Source organism: Dipodomys merriami, unplaced genomic scaffold (assembly GCF_024711535.1).
Source record: "Dipodomys merriami isolate MVZ:Mamm:240054 unplaced genomic scaffold, mDipMer1.0.p SCAF_10, whole genome shotgun sequence".
Taxonomy (NCBI): domain Eukaryota; kingdom Metazoa; phylum Chordata; class Mammalia; order Rodentia; family Heteromyidae; genus Dipodomys; species Dipodomys merriami.
Genome location: NW_027202271.1, coordinates 9,870,636 through 9,890,819, shown reverse-complemented (window position 1 = coordinate 9,890,819; position 20,184 = coordinate 9,870,636). Strand labels below are relative to the sequence as shown.

The 20,184-nt window shown below is 38.5% G+C and overlaps 1 protein-coding gene across 3 annotated transcripts in view; it reads left to right on the top strand.

The window, feature by feature from the left end:
- The window catches only part of Nell2 (neural EGFL like 2), a 387,809-nt gene that overhangs the window by 299,181 nt on the left and 68,444 nt on the right, over nt 1-20,184 (top strand). For all 3 annotated transcript variants that reach the window (XM_070039336.1, XM_070039332.1, XM_070039338.1), the window contains 2 exons: nt 9,953-10,075; nt 15,677-15,772. In XM_070039336.1, the coding sequence (XP_069895437.1) occupies nt 9,953-10,075; nt 15,677-15,772 (219 nt within the window). The remainder of the gene's footprint in view (nt 1-9,952; nt 10,076-15,676; nt 15,773-20,184) is intronic.

The following is a 20,184-nucleotide window of genomic DNA, read 5'->3' as shown; positions in this document are numbered from 1 at the left end:
ACGGGACACATCCAGATTAAACTGAGCTTATCAAGAACAGTTTCTGGGGAGTATTGTGGGTAGGAGCAGGAGGTGAGAGCAGCATTAGGCAGAGAGATTAGACAACTTCCCGAGCAGAAAACAGTCTATGTGAAATCAAGGAAACATGTCAGATATGCAGGACTGAATAATGTTCTAGTCCTTGACCTGTAGCACACCCTCAGCAATTGATTTATTAATAAAGTGATGCAGCACAGTTTAGTGAAAACAAGGCTCACAATGAAAGTCTTGGTAAGTAGATAGTATCTCCGTGGTTGGTAAAAGCTGTGACATTAGGGGTAGAGGTAGGGCTCAAATGGTAGAGTGTCTCTAGCAAACACATGACTTGAGTTCAAGCCTTAGACCCACAAAACAGAATGAAGAGAGGGAACAAGAAGATTGATTTGAAGAGAGAAGAGCTCTGAGTTGGAGGGCCAGTTGACAGCAGTCTGGACAGCAAGAGACACGTCATGTCTTCTGAGTAGTGGGGAAGAGGTTGAAGGGATGAAATTGAGAACTGCCAACAAGTAGAATCCCAGTGGTTTGGTGTCTGAGATGTCGCCAATGAGAAGAGCTCCATGGTATACCTAAAGTCCCATTTTAGTTTTCTTTTAGGGTATAAGGCAGATGAAATAGTTCATAGATACCAGCTCATTTCATATCATCAATACTCTTTGTGTGTGTGTGTGTGTGTGTGTGTGTGTGTGTGCGTGTGTGCGTGTGTGTGTGTGTGTGTGTGTGTGTGTGTGTGTGTGTGTGTGTCCATCCTGGGGCTTGAACTCTCAGGGCCTGGGAACTGTTCCTGAGCTTTTTTGCTCAAAGCTAACACACTACCACTTGAGTCATAGGCTCCACTTCCAGCTTTTTTTGGTGGTTAATTGGAGATTTGCCCTCTCAGGCTGTATTCAAACTGTGATCCTCAGATCTCAGCCTCTTGAATAGCTAGGATTACAGGCATGAGCCACCAGCATAGAGCATATCATCAGCACTCTTATAGTTCAAAAGTTCCTGATGTTATAAATATCAGATCATATATCTTTGGTGTTTGAATTGTCCCAGAACCATGCAACAGAAACTCTCTTCTGTGAGAACAAAAGTAAAACATCTGACATATATTTGTTAAAGGTTTTTTTGTTGTCCTGCAGTGTGTTCAAAGCTTAATTCATGGAACACACAAGGAAATTAAAAACAGGGTTTGGTCTGAAAATCAGAACTCAGATCTCTTTGAAAAGGACTGAAAGGTAGGGAGGAAATTTGAGGGTCTTTTTGTGATCAGGTTCTCGATGAAGTAAGGCTTAGTGAAGGAGGCTGAGTATAGCATTGAAAAGACTGGAAGAAAATCAAGCAGGCATGTCAGACTGAGGAACTCTGAACAAATTCCTAGTTGTCATGCAAACTGAAGAAGAATAAGAAATCGGGTTTGAATTGGTCTGCGCAATGAACAGGAAACTTGGATAGTGAACCAAATTGCCTGGGTGTTAAAAAAATGAGTTTGGGAGAGTTGGCTGCCAATATGGGTATTGAATTAGTTCAAAGCATATTTTTTTTTTGCAGTCACATTAGTAGCACTGCAAGTATAGTTCTTGTTGGAATTGTATTGTAGTTAGTACGTTTTTCCTGTAATAGAAAGTGAGTAAGGAAGAAACAAAGCAGATGCTTTTCCATCACTGTGATGTCAGGAATGCCTCCCTTCATTCCAAGACTGGAAGAAGTTATATTAACCAGAAAACAAATCCAAAATGAATTTGATTTCAGAAAAATGATGAAGAGAGCAAACCCAATCAAGCACTTAAACTTTCTCCACAAAATTAAAAGGCGAAAGGCAGGATATTACCTAATAAAAGCAAAAGTAATTTTCCTACTAAGGCAAGTAATAAATAGATACTATTTACCAAGCATCTTTTGTTTGCTGAGGTCTTAATATTCATCCTTGTAAGTTTGTCCTTTAAAATAGCCCTGAATATGGGTTTTGGGTTTCCCCATTTTATTTAATTCATTTACTTATTGGATATATTCATTTCCTGTGCCAATACTGGGACTTAAACTCAGGGCCTGGGCACTGTCCCCTAGCTTTATCACTCAAAGCTGGTACTCTACCACTTGAGCCACACCTCTACTTCTGGCTCTTTGGTGGTTAATTGCAATAAGAGTTTCACAGACTTTCCTGCCTGGGGTTGTGTTTGAACCATGATCCTCAGATCTCAGTTTCCTAAAGTGTGAGCTCCTGCTGCTTGGCTACCTCCCCATTTTAAACTTAGAAAGATCAGTTAGCTTTATTAGCGTCACTCAACTAGGATAAAATGACATCTAAAACCAAGTGTTTCTAGAAATCAGAACATGTACTATGTCACAGTGTTCCTGCTATTACGTACTCAAAAAGTGTATTATTTTCTCATTTTTCCTCCTGTGTCCTTCATATGTAGTTCTAGTCTTAGAATATTTAAGTAATCTAATGAATTGTAGCAGTGTCCCTCAAGAGTCACTGATCATGAGGACATAAATGTTTTGATTACAAGGATTTTTTACTGGTACTGGAGAGTACCAAGTCCCTTAAATATTTGTGGAGGGAGGGAGGAAGGGAAAGCTGGAGGGACGATGGGGAGAGAAGGAAGGAGGAAGGGAGTCTGCTTTTTCATTTTTCCCCTTTCCCTTCTTTCCTTCCTTTGTTGCTCCTTCCTTCTTTTCTTTCCCTCCTTTCCTTCCTTTCTTCCTTTTTTCCTCCTTTCCTCCCTCCCTCCATCCCTCTCTCCCTTCTTCCCTCCATCCCTCCCTCCCTTCCTCTCCCTTCCTCCTCCTCTTTCTTCCCTCCCTCCCTCCCTCTCTCCCTCCCCCTTCTCTTTCTCTCCTTCCTTCCTTCCTTCATTCCTTCCTTCCTTCCTTCCTTCCTTCCTTCTCAGTATTTGGCTTTGAATTCAGGATCTTACACAGATAAGTGCTCTACCACTTGAGCCAGGTCCATATCCCTTTTAGCTTTAGTGACTTTTTAAATAGGGTCTCACATTTATACCATGGCCAGCCTGAACCACACTCCTCTTACTTATGTTTACTATGTAGCTGGGACAAGAGATATGCTCCATTATGTTAGGCTTTTTATTGGTTGAGAGGGACTAGAGGCACCAATAGGTGTCTTAATATTCCCCATATGAAAGAAGCAAATGAAAATACAATGTTTTAATTGGCAATCCGTGGCACCCCTAACTCAATAAATGCAAAAAAAAGCCATGTCAAATATTCTATTCTTCCTGAAGTCATTGGTTCCTCCCCAAATCAGAAATGACCTTCTTTCTTGACCTCTTGTGTCCTTCGCTGAACAGTCCTGTTTTTCCTTTAGCATGTCTTGTAATGACAGCCATGTGCTAAAGACATTTATGTTTTTGCCTTACCTACACAACTAACTAAGCTTTTCTAAGGAGGCTACTGTTTATACTTTTAAAATTGTATTAGTAAAGGTACTGTACCGAGGGGTTGCAGTTACATAAGTAAGGTGGTGAGTACATTTCCTATCGAACATTGTTACCTACTCCTTCATTTTTCTCCCTTTATCCTCCCCTTCCCCCTCCCCCCCCCCCAAGTTGTAAAGTTCATTTCCAATATTGTGTCTTCTATCATTGTTGCACTGGGTCATCCTTTGTCCTTATTTCACCATTCTTTTTATTTCAGGAAGATTCTAATATATAATAGCCTTGAATAAAACATATTTAATTGAATTTAAATGTAGATATATTTAGAAGAAAGTTTTGCTCTTACTTTTTCAATATTTGCATCTTGTACAACACTGAAATTTTCCAATGGAAAAGGTTCCATTTTCTGTCTTCGTTGAAATTGTGGCTATGTGCATTGTGTGAATTGTATGGTGGCTTTTTTTTCTTGCCTAGCAGATTCATACTGGAAATATCTCAATATGGTCAGCAAATTTAATTTTTTAGGGCCTGGGCACTGTCCCTAAGCACTTTTGCTCAAGGCCTAGTGCTCTATCACTTTGAGCCACAGCTCTACTTCCAGTTTTCTGGTGGTTATTTGGAGTTAAGAGTCTCACAGACTTTCTTACCCAGGCTGGCTTTGAACCATGATCCTCAGATCTCAGCTAGGATTACAGGCGTGAACCACCAATGGCATCAAAATTAAAGTTTAAGTGAAGCCAAGCTATATATTATTGTGAGATGTTAACCTAACCAGTTTAGGAGTTAATCAGTGAAAAAAAAAGTATTACTGTTCTATATAGAATCTGCATTTAGAAAATCCTCATGTGTACATTAGTATTACTTTCTTCTTCCAGTGGAGAAATTGTACTGCATTGAGCCTGGTTGCCCTATAAAGTCTGTTTTATGTTGTGTATAGTGTCAAAACAAAGAACACGTCATACAGACAGCAAATCTTTGCTAGCTATTCTGTGAGATTATAGATTGTATATATAATATACTACAGTGGCTAACACCTAAATTTCTTCTGCTTCACAGTGATGAATGATGACATGTCCTTTCTTTCTGTTTCTTTATCTTCCCCATTTTATTTAAAATTCAAAAGTTCAAATGTATGGATTGAACAAATGATTAAATTTTGCTCAAAACAGTCATGCTCCTAGCATCTTTAATGAAGAAGATTTAGAAAGAGGACATTTTTGGTGACAATCTTAGTTGATTTGAGTTATTGTATTCCTGAGACAATGAAATCTTTACCAGGGCTTTGCACTCTTTTTTGGCTTTTTTGCTCAAGACTGGCACTTTATTACTTGAGACTTAGACACCTCCAGTCTAAGTTTTTGGTGGTTAATTGAAGATTAGAATCTCTTGGATTTGTCTGCCTGGGTGGGGCTTGAACTCAGGGCTTCAGCACTGTCCCTGAGCTGCTTCTGTTTTTGTTTTTGTTTTTGTTTTGGTCAGTTGTGGGGCTTGAACTCTGGGCCTGGGCACTGTCCCTGAGCTCTTCAGCTCAAGGCATGTGTTCTACCACTTCTGCTGGTGAATTGGAGATAAGAATATGGTGGACTTTCCTGCCTGGGCAGGCTTTGAACCGTGATCCTCAGATCTCAGCCTCCTGAGCAGCTAGGATTACAGGTATGAGCCACCAGCATCTGGTCTCTGAGCTTCTTTTGCTCAAGGGTAGCATTCGACCACTTTGAGCCATAGCACCACTTCTGGCCTTTTTTGTTTATATGGTACTAAGAAATTGAACCCAGGGCTTCAGGCATGGTAGACAAGCACTCTTCCCAGCCTGGGCAGGCTTTTTGAACTATCATCCTCAGATCTCAGCCTCCTGAGTTGATAGGATTACAGATGTGAGCCATGACTCCTGGCTGAATTAGATATTCTGAACAGCAGATCTCAGGATCTACTTTTCATTATATGTGAAATAAACCTTGGACTTTATTCGTTAGTATTTCCTGACATGCTCTTCTTGAACAGTGGGACGTAATATTATTTAAATTTTATCTTAGAATTACCGTCCTTATTTAAATGTACTTGTTAAAAAGAAAGTAATATAAATGAGGATGTGGAATAATGGGCTGGTGACATTGTCCCCCGGGATATGAATCAAAGGAAAGGTACGAAATAGACCTGTTTTCAGAATTGGGTATGGAACTGCCGTCACCATTGAGATAGCTTTATAAACTACTAGCTCATTTGTATCTTGTTATAGGAAAGATTAACAAATTAAAGTTAATGTGTCTGTGAGTTTAAAGAAAAATTGAAAGGCTTTTGCTAAAGTCACTCTTTATTATATAGTTGATTGTGTTGTTGTTCTGGTTCTGGGGCTTGTACTCAGGGCCTGGATGCTGCCCTTGAGTTTATGTGCTCAGGGCTAGCACTCTACCACTTGAGCCACACATCCACTTCCAACTTTTTTAGTGGTTAATTAGAGGTAAGAGTCTCCAGACTTTTCCTGACTTGGCTGGTTTTGAACTTTAGTCCTTAGATCTCAGCCTCCTGAGTAGCTGGGATTAAAGTTGTGAGCTACAGGTGCGGGGCTTCAGTTGAATGTTATGATACAACTAAAACCAATTTTGTTTCATGTAGTGTAAAAAACTTTATTGTGTTAATGTAACAGATTTAATATTTCCTGCTTTCAAAATGTGCCTTGCTATCTCAGTTAACATTTTCAATATATCTCCAACCATCCAGGTACTAGTAACTCACACCTGTAATTCTAACTACTTAGGAGGCAGAGAGAGGAAGACTTATGATTCAAAACCAACCTAGGCAAAAAAGGTCCATGACAGTCCATCTCAATTAACCAGCATAAAGCTGTACTGGAGGTGTAGTCTAAGTAGTAGAACACCAACTTTGAGCAAGAAAACTAAGCTAGAAAAGAAGACCCTTCCTTCAAGCCCCAGAATTTATAATAAATAAATGTAAGTGAATGAATGAATAAATAAATAAAAGATCCAGAACTTGTTTAATCATAAACACCACCATAGTAATATCTACTGAGATCTACAGTTAAACAAATATTAATTCTTGCACAATGGCAGAAGTTCTTATCTGGATTCAGTTTTTCACTTCATCACTGAATCATTTATTCGAGAGTCATTCCTTGTATAGGAAAATGAAATATAAGGAAAACTCACTTTACTGCTTCAAATCTCAGTCATGCTTGTAATCTTGAGCTACTTATAAGGTGGAGATAGGAGGATCAGCCTTGGCAAAAAAAAAAAAAAAATAGGGAGAATTTATCTCAGTTTAACAAATGGGTCATGGTAGTACTACCTATAATCTCAGTTATATAAGAGGCAGAGTTTAAGAAGACACAGGTCAGAGGCTGGCTGGGCCAAAAAAGTCAATAAATAAGTCAGAGACATTATCTGAAAAATAAACTAAAGCAGAAATGGATGAGGCATGGCTCAAGTGGTAGAGTGCTTGTGTAGTTAGCATGAGACCCTGAGTTCAAACCTCAGCACCATCAAAACAAAATGAAAATCAAGAACAACAACAACTACAAAAATTACAGCCCATCATTTGGGCTTGAAGTTGGGAGACCAAGAGAAGTAGCTATAAGTAACAATAAGAATAATAGCATCTCACCTGTAATCCTATCTACTCAGGAGGCCGAGATCTCAGAATCAATGGTTTGAAGCCAGCCTGGGCAGGAAAGTCCATGAAACTCTTGTCTCCAATAAACCACCAAAAAGCCAGCAATGGAGCTGTGGCTGAAGTGGTAGAGAATACGCTTGAAGGATAAATGCTCAGGGAAAATTTCCCAGGCTCTAAGTTCAGCCCCAGGAGTGGCACAAACAAAACAAAACAAGAACAAAAATATAGACGAGCATAATGTGGCACAGGATTCTAGGACAAACCCAATATCCTATAATTCTGCAAGAGGAAATTAAGGTATTCCCAGCAAAGACCTGACATTTTATATAATCTTCCAAGATGGAAAGAGTTTTCCAGGAGAACATGAAGTGAGACACTTCAGGCGCAGAAAACAGTTACATGAAAAGGCCTGGGTGCAATTAAGAGCCAGAAAACTGTCTGCCTTTGTATGGCTTCGGAGCTCCATCCCTCATTCCAGTCACTAGAAATAAAGAACAAGGAAATAAACCAGGTCTTAGGTGCGATCATGATTTCACATTCATTGAATCTTATCACACTAGGTGCCAAGCCTCGTCTTGTTATGCCCTTCCACTACTTAGTGAGTATGTTCTAATTAAGAAGACAACCAAGACAGGGATGAAAACATCAAATCGATCGGCTTCTGCCGCCAAAGGGCCCGTGGCTGTCCTCATAGGGATTTATGGATTAACTATAGCATTTTTGAGTTGCACTGGGAAGAAAATTGGCAGCTGGTAGAAACTACAGAGGGCAGATTTATTTTGCTTCAGGCAGCAGAATCCAACTGGGCAGCTGGGCTGCCCATTCTTGTGCCTCTGAATTTTGTGGTATTCTCAGCCTAGCTCTGACTGGGACAGCCAGATATAAACCAGGTGAATGTAGAAAATCATGACATATTCAGATACTATAAAGAGTAGGGTAGAATTTTGTTCATTGTTGTCTAATTCAGTGAGCAATTTAGAAAATAAGATAGCCATTCATGTAATTTCAATACTTTTATGTGAGGTGTGTGGCACACACTTGTAATCCTAGCTTCTTAGGAGGCTGATCATAGTTCAAAACCAGCCCATTCATACATAGTCATTTGTATGACTATGTATATATAAAAGTATATGTATATATATGCATACATATATATATATATATATATATATAGGTAATGTAACACAGGACATTCTTTTTTTTATCAGTTATCTTCAATTATTTTAGTCTAATTACAACTATATGTTCCATTGGCAATGTTTGTAAAGTAACAGATAAATTAATAATATAATATCCTGAGTATAGAGCTCTAAAATGAATAGCAAACTTTATTTTTGCCTTCAGAATTTACAACCTATAGAATTAATAGCTCAAACAATGTAAGTTATTAATATATATATATTTAATTTTGGGTCAACTAAGTCTTGGGTAAAAGACTGACTAATAACTAATGCCACCTTAGGAATTTCATCTAATCTGTGTGCATTTCCTTATATACTTGATTTCTTGCTCATCTTGACTTGATGTTAGATTCCCCCCCTTCCCCGTCATGTCAACTGTATTTGTTACTAATGTTTGTATTTTTACTGAACATTAGAATTCTTCAGTTTCTCAAAATTCCTGGGAACTTGGGCAGGCTATACAAATACTCTGAACAACTAAGGACTTGTCTTTAAAATGATGACAATGAGCAAGGTACCAATAGCTCACACCTATAATCCTAGCTACTCAGGAGACTGAGATTTGAGAATTGTGGTTCAAGGCCAGCCTGGGCAGGAAAGTATAAGAGACATTTAATCTCCAATTAACCACAAAAAATGGTGGAAGTGGGGGTATGACTTAAGTTGTAGGGTACCAGACTTGAGCAGAAAAGCTAAAGGACAGCACCAGACTAAGTTCAAGCCCCAATTATGGCAACAAGAAGGAATAGAATAAAAAGAATGATAATAAGACAGGTTCCCAGTCTTTTATAGAGGTGTGGGACCAAATGTTTTAGTGCCTTCAAATCTATTATCAGCAGTTGAAAGAGGCATTTTATTTGTTGATTATTTTAATATTAGAATTTGTACATATTCTAAAGGCACGTTTGTCTGATTAAGTAGATGTGTGATTCGTTCTTTGCAGAGAGAGGGAACTCACCAAGGAGGTTAAATAGTCCAACAATTTGCATAAGCATCTTCATCTCTCCAAGTTTGGAAGCAGGTGTTAATGGCACCCATAGCCCAGAACTTTGGCGCCATTATCCTGCAGGTCAGGACTCAGGAGAAATGCAGTTTCACATCCTTACCTGTCACCTGTTATATGTATCTGTAGTTAGGTGGAAGATTTAATTCACAAGAAAGAGCCTCTACATAGCAGACTTTCACATCTACTGTGAATTTCACCCTGATTCCTTTCTTTTATTTCATTTGTTGACAACTCTTTACAGTGAATGATTTTTGAAATGTAAACTATGTGTATACTTTTAGGGGGAGTATATAGTACTTCAAAACTGGAGGTCTCCTTAGTTTATATTTGATATAAGGTATAGCTGATAGCAGTTTAAAATACAATGTCTTCAGAGCTGGGTGCTATAACCCTAGCTCCTCAGGAAGCTGAGTTCTGAGAATCTGAAGTTCGAAGCCAACTTGGACAGGAGAGTCTTGGAGAGACTTACCTCCAGTTAGCTACCAAAATAAACAAAAACAAACACAGAACTGGAAGTGTGGCTCAAGTGGTAGAGCTCCAGCCTTAGCACAAAAGGCTAGGGCCTTTAGTTCAAGCCCCAGTAAGGGCACAAAAAATAAAGTAAAATTACACACACACACACACACACACACACACACACACACACACACACACACACACACACATATATTCTCTGAAAAATGTATCTTTGAGTAACAGAATTGTATTCCTCCTTTCAGAACACGACGAGTGCCTCACAAACCAGCACAGCTGTGATGAAAATGCTTTGTGCTTCAACACTGTTGGAGGACACAACTGTGTGTGCAAGCCTGGCTACATGGGAAACGGAACCACCTGCAAAGGTAAAGGCTTCGGTGCCACGCCTCTTTCCTTCTGTGTGATGCAGCCCAGCTCCACCCACTCGATCCCTTCTCCTCAGTGCTCTGTAACTTCCAGACATTGAGTGATAGAGCTTTCCCACATGGCTCTCTGTTCTTGAGGGAGACCTACTTTATTGTAATGCTCTTGTATCCAAACAGTTCAGTTCCTTTACCCTCAACTCAGCCTAAGTGGTTCACATCTTCTTCTCTAACCAGCCAATTCCATGACAGTATTCTAAATAGGTATGTCATGAACTACTCCATTTTCATTTTTTTTAAGTTTTTATACTTTTGGTCAATACTGGAGCTGAACTCAAGGCCTGGGCTTTCGTCTTTAGTTCTTTCACTCAAGGTTATAACACTCTTAACACTTGAGCCAGACCTGCATTTCTGCCTTTTGGATGATTAATTGGAGAGAAAAGTCTCTTGGACTTCCCTGCCTGGGCTGGCTTTGAACTGTGATCCTCGGAACTCTACCTCCTGAGTAGCTAAGATGACAGGCATGAGCACCAGCACTGAATTCACTTTTGAATTTGTAAACTTCAACGTTTTATTGACTAACTCCAACTTCTCTTTCCACCTTCCAATTCTAATTCTTAATTTTGTCTTTCAAAACTTCCTTTCCATCCAGTTTGCCAGTATTCTAACTTCAATTGTTTCTTTTTGAGTCCAAGTATGAATTTATCATGATAACTGTGTTTCTGGCACATTCATTACCATCAAACTTACTGAAATGCTTCCCTTTCGGGTCAGCTTACAGTGTTGCTTTTATTTTGCTTTTTTTTTTCTTAGCTGTTTCTCGTGAGCTTCTGTCACTGTAAAAGATTAATGAAGTTTGAGTCTTGAGACTTTATATATTATCATTTATATATTAAAGTTTTCTAGTTTTGGTCATTGCAGTTGATAATTCTTTTAAGTGTCTTCATGAACTCAGGTTTCTCATTTCCATCAGTAGATGTCCCAATTGTAGTTCGCTGCCATCTATGAAACTATTTTCCTTACTCCACTGGTTTGTTTCTTCACGTGACCTTACCTACTACTTCACAATGGAGATGTAATTTCACTCTTGGAAATGCTTCCAAATCCCTTAAAAGAAGCTCCTATTCTTTATTACATCATATGATTTGTCTAACTTAGTTTTAAAGCTGCCCATCCCTTAATTGTGTCCTTCATCTTAGAGTTCAGTGAAACAGATGTACGATGATACTGTCTCTGTAGAAAGTAGGAAACATGACAGAACCGTTACCATTGCAGTGGCTGGAGAGTTCAGGACATAGTGCCTGGTCCATACAATTGGTTGGAGCCAGATGTGTGAAGGTCAGAGGATTACTTTGGTTTTCAAGTGGCATGTAAATCTATCAGGCAGATGTTCATTAGTCAGGCTTACTCATTTTGATTCCCAAATCCCATAAGGATTTTCTTGGAAAAACTAGACAGATAGTGTAACAAAACCCGCAGGATTTCCTTCAAAGCATCTGGATGTTCTGAGAGTTTGTTGGGGTTTAAAAAATATCATCTAGGAACCCTACTGGTTCTTTCTCTCATTTCTGGATGGTTCAGATTCCTAGCTGATGTGAGGAGTCAAGTTTAGAGCAAAAAGAACTCTTGAAATTATGAGCAGATAATTATGACAGATAATTCTGTCATATTTCAAGGGAGGAGAACTTTCAAGCCTCTAAGAAATTATTTGTGAAAGTTAGGATTACAAGTACCTGAATAAAGCCTCTCCGATTTCTGTGTTTGTATCTCTGCTGGGAATGGGAATTAAGCTGAGAGATAAGTAGCTTAGATACGTGATACAAATCACAAAGTTCTGTAGTGATTCAACAAGCTTGCAAAATACTACAGAGATAGACACATGGGCTGGCAGATGTGTTTTTTTTATTATTTATGAAATGTAAATGCTAAATTCATTTGCAAGTTCTTTGGTGTGTGTGTGTGTGTGTGTGTGTGTGTGTGTGTGTGTGTGTGTGTGTGTGTGTGTGTGTGTGTGTGTGTGTGTGTGTGTGTGTGTGTGTGTGTGTGTGTGTGTGTGTGTGTGTGTGTGTGTTGGTTCTGAGGCTTGAACTCAGGGCCTGGGCTCTGTCCCTGAGTTTTTGTGCCTGAGACCAGCACTCTACCACTTGAACCACAGCTCTCTGGCTTTTTGGTGGTTAAATAAAGATGAGTATCTCAGGGACATTCTTGCTTGGGCTGGCTTTGAGCTGGGATCCTTAGATCTCAACCTCCTGAGTAGCTAGGATTACAGATGTGAGCCACAGGTGCCCAGCTCCAAGAGTGCTTTTATATAGGATGGAGTCAGACTTAAGATGCAGGACCAATAGAGACAAATGGCTTCTTTGTGCTCATTCCTTTACCGCTCAACAAGAATTTCAAATTCCTCTATTTTACCACCCTAAGAAAGTATATGCCATGATTTCCCTTATTTGCAATAACTAGTATATATCTGAGACAAGCAGAAAAGGTCAGATAAGTTGATGTTAGGGAAATGAACCCAAAGGTAAGGACTCAAATGTTTTTTTCTTTCTTTCTATTGTTTCTAACATATTTATAAGATGATTTCTTTGTTGCTTTGTATGTCTCTCCCCGATGGTATAACTCTGTTTTCACTGTATTTGATGTTGGTATAATTTGTGAGGGGAAGGGAAAAAACATAAATAGGGATACAGGTGGACCCATTGCAACAATGAGATGTATAAGATGTTATGTCTAAAAATGAAAATGAACTTTACAACTTTGGCGTGAGGGGAGGATGGGGAGGACCGGGGAGGATGATGGGAAGGGATGGGAAGAGGAAACAAAGGAGGAGGCAACAATGCTTGATAAGAAATGTACTCATTACCTTGCTCATGTAATTGTAACCCCTCTGTATGGTATTTTCAGAATAAAAAAAAAGAGAAGAAAAAAAGAAAGTATATGCCAGATAATTCCAGGAAACATCTCAAAAACCTAGAGAAAACTTTTTAAAATTAAATTTAACTTTACTGTAAAGGTGATGTAGGGAGGGGTTACAGTTACATAATTAAAGTAATGAGTACCTCTCTTGTCCAACAGTGAGTCAGTGCCTAGAAAGAGCAGAGCTAGTTCATTCATGATAGGCCTGGCCAAGCTGAGAACACTACTCCTGTTCCTCACAGACCTAAACACAAAGCTGGAATGGGAAGAGAGGCAGATAAGGAAGCTCAGGCTCATCCCCATCTTGTTTCTACCTTCCCAGGTTTTTCTCATCTGTCTTGTTTTTCTCTTTTCTATGCTACTTTTAAGGCAGCACATCCCAAAATAGCACCCTTAGAATGGTTAAGGTCTTAGATCTTTTTCCTACTTCTTTTCCAGCTCACTTTGATGCATCAACCTATATTCTATGTCTTGACCAGTCCTTATCAGAGCAATGTCAGCCTTCCTAAAGACTATTACAATGACTATGTCTTATTATTGGATAGGTTTTTTAAAACTATTTCCACTGGATTTATTTATTCCTAGAACACATTTTATTAAGTATTAGTATTATGGTTTAGTGGATCATTTATTAGAACAAAAAAATTTGCAGTTTATTAAACAAAGGTACACATCATTTGAAAACTTAAATGCATTCATTATCTCTAATTATATTAAAGCTTACCATGCCGTCTTCTGTTGTATTAGCAAATCGATTGCATACTGTATCACTACTTTATAACAAGATTCTAATTTAACTAAAAAAATTTAAAGAGAGATATGTACAAGACAAGGTAGTTCTATACTTAATGCTTTGTGTTGTGAGAAAATTGAGGACATTTATTTTTTAAGCAATTGAGGCATTACATTGTTTTAAAGAAGACAGTTTAATTTTTTAGAGATGTAGACTAAAATGTGAGTGAGATGACATTGTGTCTCAATTATGTCAAAATAACATGGAAATTATAGCAAGTTGATGGCTGTGTGTAACAAGAATGATCTAATCTGTTCATTGTTAATACTTGGTCTTGGGTGTGCAAATTTTGTCACAGTGTTTGGTATAGTTATGCGTGAGTTCAAAATTCTCTATTTTCAAAATTATTTGTAGATAATACAATTTTCTGTTATGAGACTATTTTCTACTGATACTAGGTTTATTTTTATTCTATGGATATCCAAAAATAAGACTAATGGGTAGTTTTAAGGCACTCAGTCTGGCTTCACACTACTTGAAAAATGGGGCATTTAATATTTACCACTTCAACCGATGTTAGAAATAGCCAGAGTCTCATGAGAGGCATAATTTCCTATTCCTGGTTTTATGCTATAGATTGTGTCTTGTGGTCAAAGGTCACTGCTAATGTCTAGGCTTATTTTACAACTAAATTTAGCTGTACACGTGTGCTGGTACTACTGGGGCTTGAACTCAGGATCTGGGCTCTGTCCTTTAGCTTTTTTGCCTGAGGCTGGAGCTTTACTATTTGAGCCATACTTCCACTTCCAATATTTTGCTAGCTAATTGGAGTTAAAAGTCTCACAAACTTGCCGGGCGCTAGTGGCTCACGCCTGTAATCCTAGCTACTCAGGAGGCTGAGATCTGAGGATCGTGGTTCAAAGCCAGCCAGGGCAGGAGAGACCGTGAGACTCCTATCTCCAATAAACCACCAGAAAACCGGAAGTGGCGCTGTAGCTCAAGTGGTAGAGCGCTCGCCTTGAGCTGAAGAGCTGAGGGACAGCACCCAGGCCCAGAGTTCAAGCCCCACGGCCGACAAAAAAAAAAAAAAAAGTCTCACAAACTTTCCTGTCCAGGCTGGCTTTGAACCCTGATCCTCAGATCTCAGTCTCCTGATTAGCTAGGATTACAGACATGAGCCAACAGAGACTAGCTCTACAGTTGAATATTTATTATGAGATGCAATCTGAATTAATAACTGTCATATTCTCCAATTTTTTGTTAAAAGAAATCTTAATATTTTGTTTTACTGGTGAAACATTTCTTATTTATTCTTATTATTTTTTAAGTAGTAGTACAGAGAAGTTTTAATTCATCATGTCAGTGAAATAAAATGCATCCTCATCCATGTCATTCTTTTCACCAGTCTTGTTCAGAATCATTTCTTTAATATGGTAAAGAGTATTGTTTTGGCCAGGACCCCGGGGCTCATACCTGTAATCCAAACTTCTCAGGAGGCTGAGAGCTGAGGATTGTGGTTCAAAGAATAGTCCATGAGATTCTTATCTCCAGTTAACGACCAGAAAACCCAGAAATGGATATGTGGTGGCTCAAGTGGTAGAGGGACAGCACCCAAGCCCTGGATTCAAGCCCCAAGTCAGGCACAAAAAGAAAAGAGAGAGAGAGAGAGAGAGAGAGAGAGAGAGAGAGAGAGAGAGAGAGAGAGAGAGAGAGAGAGAGAGAGAGAGAGGAGAGAAAGAGAGAAACTTTTGAAAATCAGATTGGCGTTTCTTACATATATAGAAAATATCATATGAGAATGAAATGATAATACCTTTTATTATTCAATATCCACATCTCCAAGGGAGATAAAGCAAAGCTGGGCTTGGAGATTATGTACTCTTTACTTCTTAAGTCCTCAAAGCTTATATCTGATTTCTTTTATCTGACTGATTCTTGTATGTGGATTCTTTTAGCATTTTGCAAGGACGGCTGTAGAAATGGAGGAGCCTGCATTGCTGCTAACGTGTGCGCCTGCCCACAAGGCTTCACTGGCCCCAGCTGCGAAACGGGTAAGAATAGCATTGGGTCGTTTAGAAAATGAATTTTTATGCCAATGCATAAAGTAATCCAGGAGGAAAATAATGTTTTAGGTTTTAAGTGGGCTCTCAAAGCACAAAGCTATTAATAAGGAAGTAGTGGGAGAGAGAGGGAGGAGGGGGGGTATGTTTTAGGGGTGCATATTTCTGAGCAAGTCCCCAGAGCTATTCCATGGGGGTTTTGGAGCTATGATAATTTAGCAGCATATTGAGCTGTTTGAGAGGGATGTGTGTGCTCACCCAGGAGCCCTGGACTTCAGAGTTCTTATCACTCATTTGGAATTCATTTTATTGGAGCCTATGACCAAAGCATAGAATTTAAGGTTATAACCAACCTTGTTTCTGGAACAAAGTCTATTTCTTGTTTATATTTTTATGTGGACCATTGATCCGTTATTGTTAATTTTCAAAATATAAAGTTCTCTATTCATAAATTACTTTTCATCCAAGTCCATCATAGACTTTGTCTTAAACTCTGATGGATTCTGATGCTAGAAACTTCCAAAAAAAAAAAAAAGCCTGTAATCTGGGCTGCTTGGAAGACTGAGGTTGTTGGTATTTATAGTTTGAGGCCAACCTAGCCAGAAAATTGTTTTGAAGATCCCCTTCTCAACGAGGATTGGGATTCAGTGACATGTACTTTTGTTCTTAGTTTCTAGGAAGCCTAGCCTGGTCAGGAAGTGAGACTATTACTTCATAAATAATAAGCAAAAATCAGAGCTGGTGGGGCGGCTCAATGTTAAGAGTGTCTGCTTAACCAATCCAAGACTCTGAGTTCAATATTCAGTAGTGCCAAAAAACTTTATGCTAAAGGCAGTATCTACTACATATGTCGCTTATGACACCAAAGTAGCATGCTTTGTCAGATGAGAAACGTATCTTAGGGATGAAAAAAAATAAAATTTTAAATGCATATCAGTGGCGCATGGCTGTAATCATACCTACCCAGGAAGCTGAGATCTGAGGATTGCAGCTTAAAACCAGCCCAGGCAAAAAAAGTCCATAAGACTCCTATCTCCAATCAACCACCAAAAAGCCAAAAATACCTCAAGTGGTAAAGTGCCAACCTTGAGCAAAAAAGTTTAAAGACAATGTGCACGCACCCACACCCATGTTTCACTGTTAGCTTTTAGTTAAAACTTTATTAGCTATAGTCTTGTTGTTCGAATACTTCCAATAGTATATGACCATGGAGAGTCTGGTTATTTTCGCTGATGCCAATGGTGATCGATGTGATTGATCATGTCCTTTGCTTTTAACAAATCTCAATTCAGTACACATAACATATTCTCCACCACCATTTCACTGAAGAGCCATCTGGTTAAGTTAAAGCTCATAGTTATTCAGAATATTAGACAGAAAATGTTTTTCAGCATTTTGGAAGTAAGAATATTCTAGAGTAGACATTGCCCAAGCACACAGAAAGATACACACCAAAGGTGTGACTTATGTCATTAGATGATCCTTTTCTACAAGTACAGTAGACTCTTCCTATCCAGGAACACAGGGTTTTGGAGTACAGTGTTGTACTTGGTTCTGTTTTTCACACAATGTGTTTCAACTTCCATTTAAATTAAGCACATTCACTTTTTTTTTTTTGACGCACTAGCTTTGAACTCAGGGCTTCTCATTCACTACTAGTAAGATACTCCACCATTTGAACTGCAACTCTAAGCCCTTTTGACTGTAGTTATTCTTGAGATAATTCTCATTTATTTGCCCCTTATTCTAGAGATGCTATTCCTACTAAGTTTCCTGCCGTGCCTGGGCTGACAAGAGCAAGTCATCATGCCCAACTTTTTCTGTTGAGATACACTGTTGTGTATTTGGTCTCGCTTGGCCTAAAAGCATGATCACCCTGATTTCAACCTCCTGTATAGCGATTGACAAGATGGGTTCTTGCAAGTTTTCTGTTCAATTGGACTCAAACTAGCTTCTTCCCAGTGTCTACCTCCCTAGTAACTGGGATTTATAGTGAGCACCGGCTGGTCTAAGCATATTAACTTTTACCTTGCATTTAGTGCATTCTTTGCTTTGGAGGAGGTCTGTTTTCACAAATCAAGGGCAAAGAAACATCCAACAAATCACATAGACGTTAAGCCCAATTAGTGATCACACTGGACTGAGGGCATCTGGGCACTAAAGGAATTTAAAGGTTTGGGCATTGACATTTCTTTTGACTTTTTTGTTTATTAAATTATTTTAGCTGTACTTGGTCAAAACATCTACAATAAATTAATAAGTGGCTTACTGTTTTCTAAGTGATGATTTTCAAACTTCATTGACTAATTCATTTCAGATCCCTAAGAAATGAACATGGAAACAACCATGCAACAACCTATGTTTCTTTCCCTCATTTATTGTAACTAGAATATGTTTATAAATCTACAAGTAAATACATTGGATGGTAAAAGATAAAAAAATATATACTTGGACCTGATAAATTATACAGGACACTAGACATTCACACAGTGAGACCAAAGGAGGATATTCTTAGGAGAGGATCACTAATAGATATATGCATATGATGATATAAAATGATATTTATCGAAATGAACTCCAATAAATGGAAACGAGGGGTTGTTGTTGTTGTTATTTTGCCTGTTTCCCCTTTGCCACCGTTTCTGCTTTGTGTACCCTTTGTCTTGTAAATAAATTTATCCATTCTGGGCAGGGTAAAGGGGAGTAGGGGAACGATGGGACAAAGGGTGCACAAACACTGCATTGATACTAGATACTATGTTGAAAATGGACTTTACAACTTGTGGGGGAGAGGTCAGGAAGGGAAAACTGGGAGAAAATGAAGCAAGAGGTGATAGATACTGTTCAAACAGCAATATACTCATTACCTGACTTAAGTAACTCTATGTTTCCTTTACAATAACAATTTCAAAAAAGAAATGTGTAGGGATGTTCTCTTTAGTAGGTGAGGTTCTTTGAGTGGCATTATTTTCTAATTCTAGGCTTCCCCACCTTACTGTGTATATGAATGACATACAGAGCTTGTTAACTTGTGAAACATACAGATTTAAAAATTATATATTTATTATATTTAAATAGCTGTACAAAGGAATTACCCATCAACCAATTAGTTCATTAGAATAATGCATCTTGATTAATGGCACCCCTTTCATTATTTTCTCAATCTATCTCCTCCAACACACCCCTTCTCTCAGTTTTCTTACTTACATGGAGTATGCATTTCCTCTGAAACTAAGCTCATCTCCTATGAAATGTTTCTTCTCTTCATAGGATTTAATAGGTCAAACTCAGGCATCTCCAATGTAATGGTCTCTCAGTATTTCCCCACCAGCAACACACACACACACACACACACACACACACACACACACATACACACACACACACACACACACACACACACACACACACACACACACACGTCAAGGTACTCTACAGACCTCTATACATAAACATCTATGGCAGGCAGTCATGTTTCCTAGATCCAGTGTTTAATGCTATTTCTAGTACGGACTCTGGATCCCGAAAAACCATTTTGTTGAGGACCTGTCAATATTGTAAAGATAATGGTGTGGAATTTTTAATATATGACTGTCCAAAGAAGTCTAGGGTGAATAATCGCCATGTCATTATTCTGCAGACTACTTTCTTGCACTGGGGGACAAAAAAGCATATGATAAGATTATGAAAATCTGGAATGGCATAAAATTAATTTAGGTAATGAAATATTTAAGACTGGAGTAAAAATAACCTTCCAGAATACTTCAGTCTCCCTAATTATCCTTGAACTTTAAATCTTCATGAAGACAGTCTCAGACTGACTCTGAGGGACTGACTGTAGCAGCCAAGAACTTTGAGTGAACAGATGTGGGCTGAAAATCTGTGAAAATCTATGAAAGTCGCATTTACTTGTTGTTTTTTTTTTTTTATCACCTTAGACAAGTTATTTAACTTCTCAAGGTCTGTATCTTCTCTACGTCACCTTACTCTCACAGTTTAGCTCTCTTCCAACACAGATATTTTTACCACTTACATTAAAAAGACTGAGATCTGAGGAATTCTAAAAAGTTGTTTTTATAGTCATAATATTCAAGGGACATATGTGAAAAAGAAGCTAGGTAAATTGAGGGGTCAGGTGGGGTTGGGAGAGATGGGAGAGAACAATGAAATGGTGACATTTCTTCAAGATGCATTGTACCCATAAACTGACATGTTAAATTATAACCTCTTTGTACAACTTAAGGAGAATACAAATAAAGAAATAAATAGAAAAAAATGGCTACAGACATCCATCTTTCTATTCAAACGCTCCATTTTATTTTGTGTGTATGCTAGTTTTGAGGCTTCAAGTCTTGGGGTGCTGAGCTTTTTTTTTTTCTCAAGGCTGGCATTTAACCCCTTGA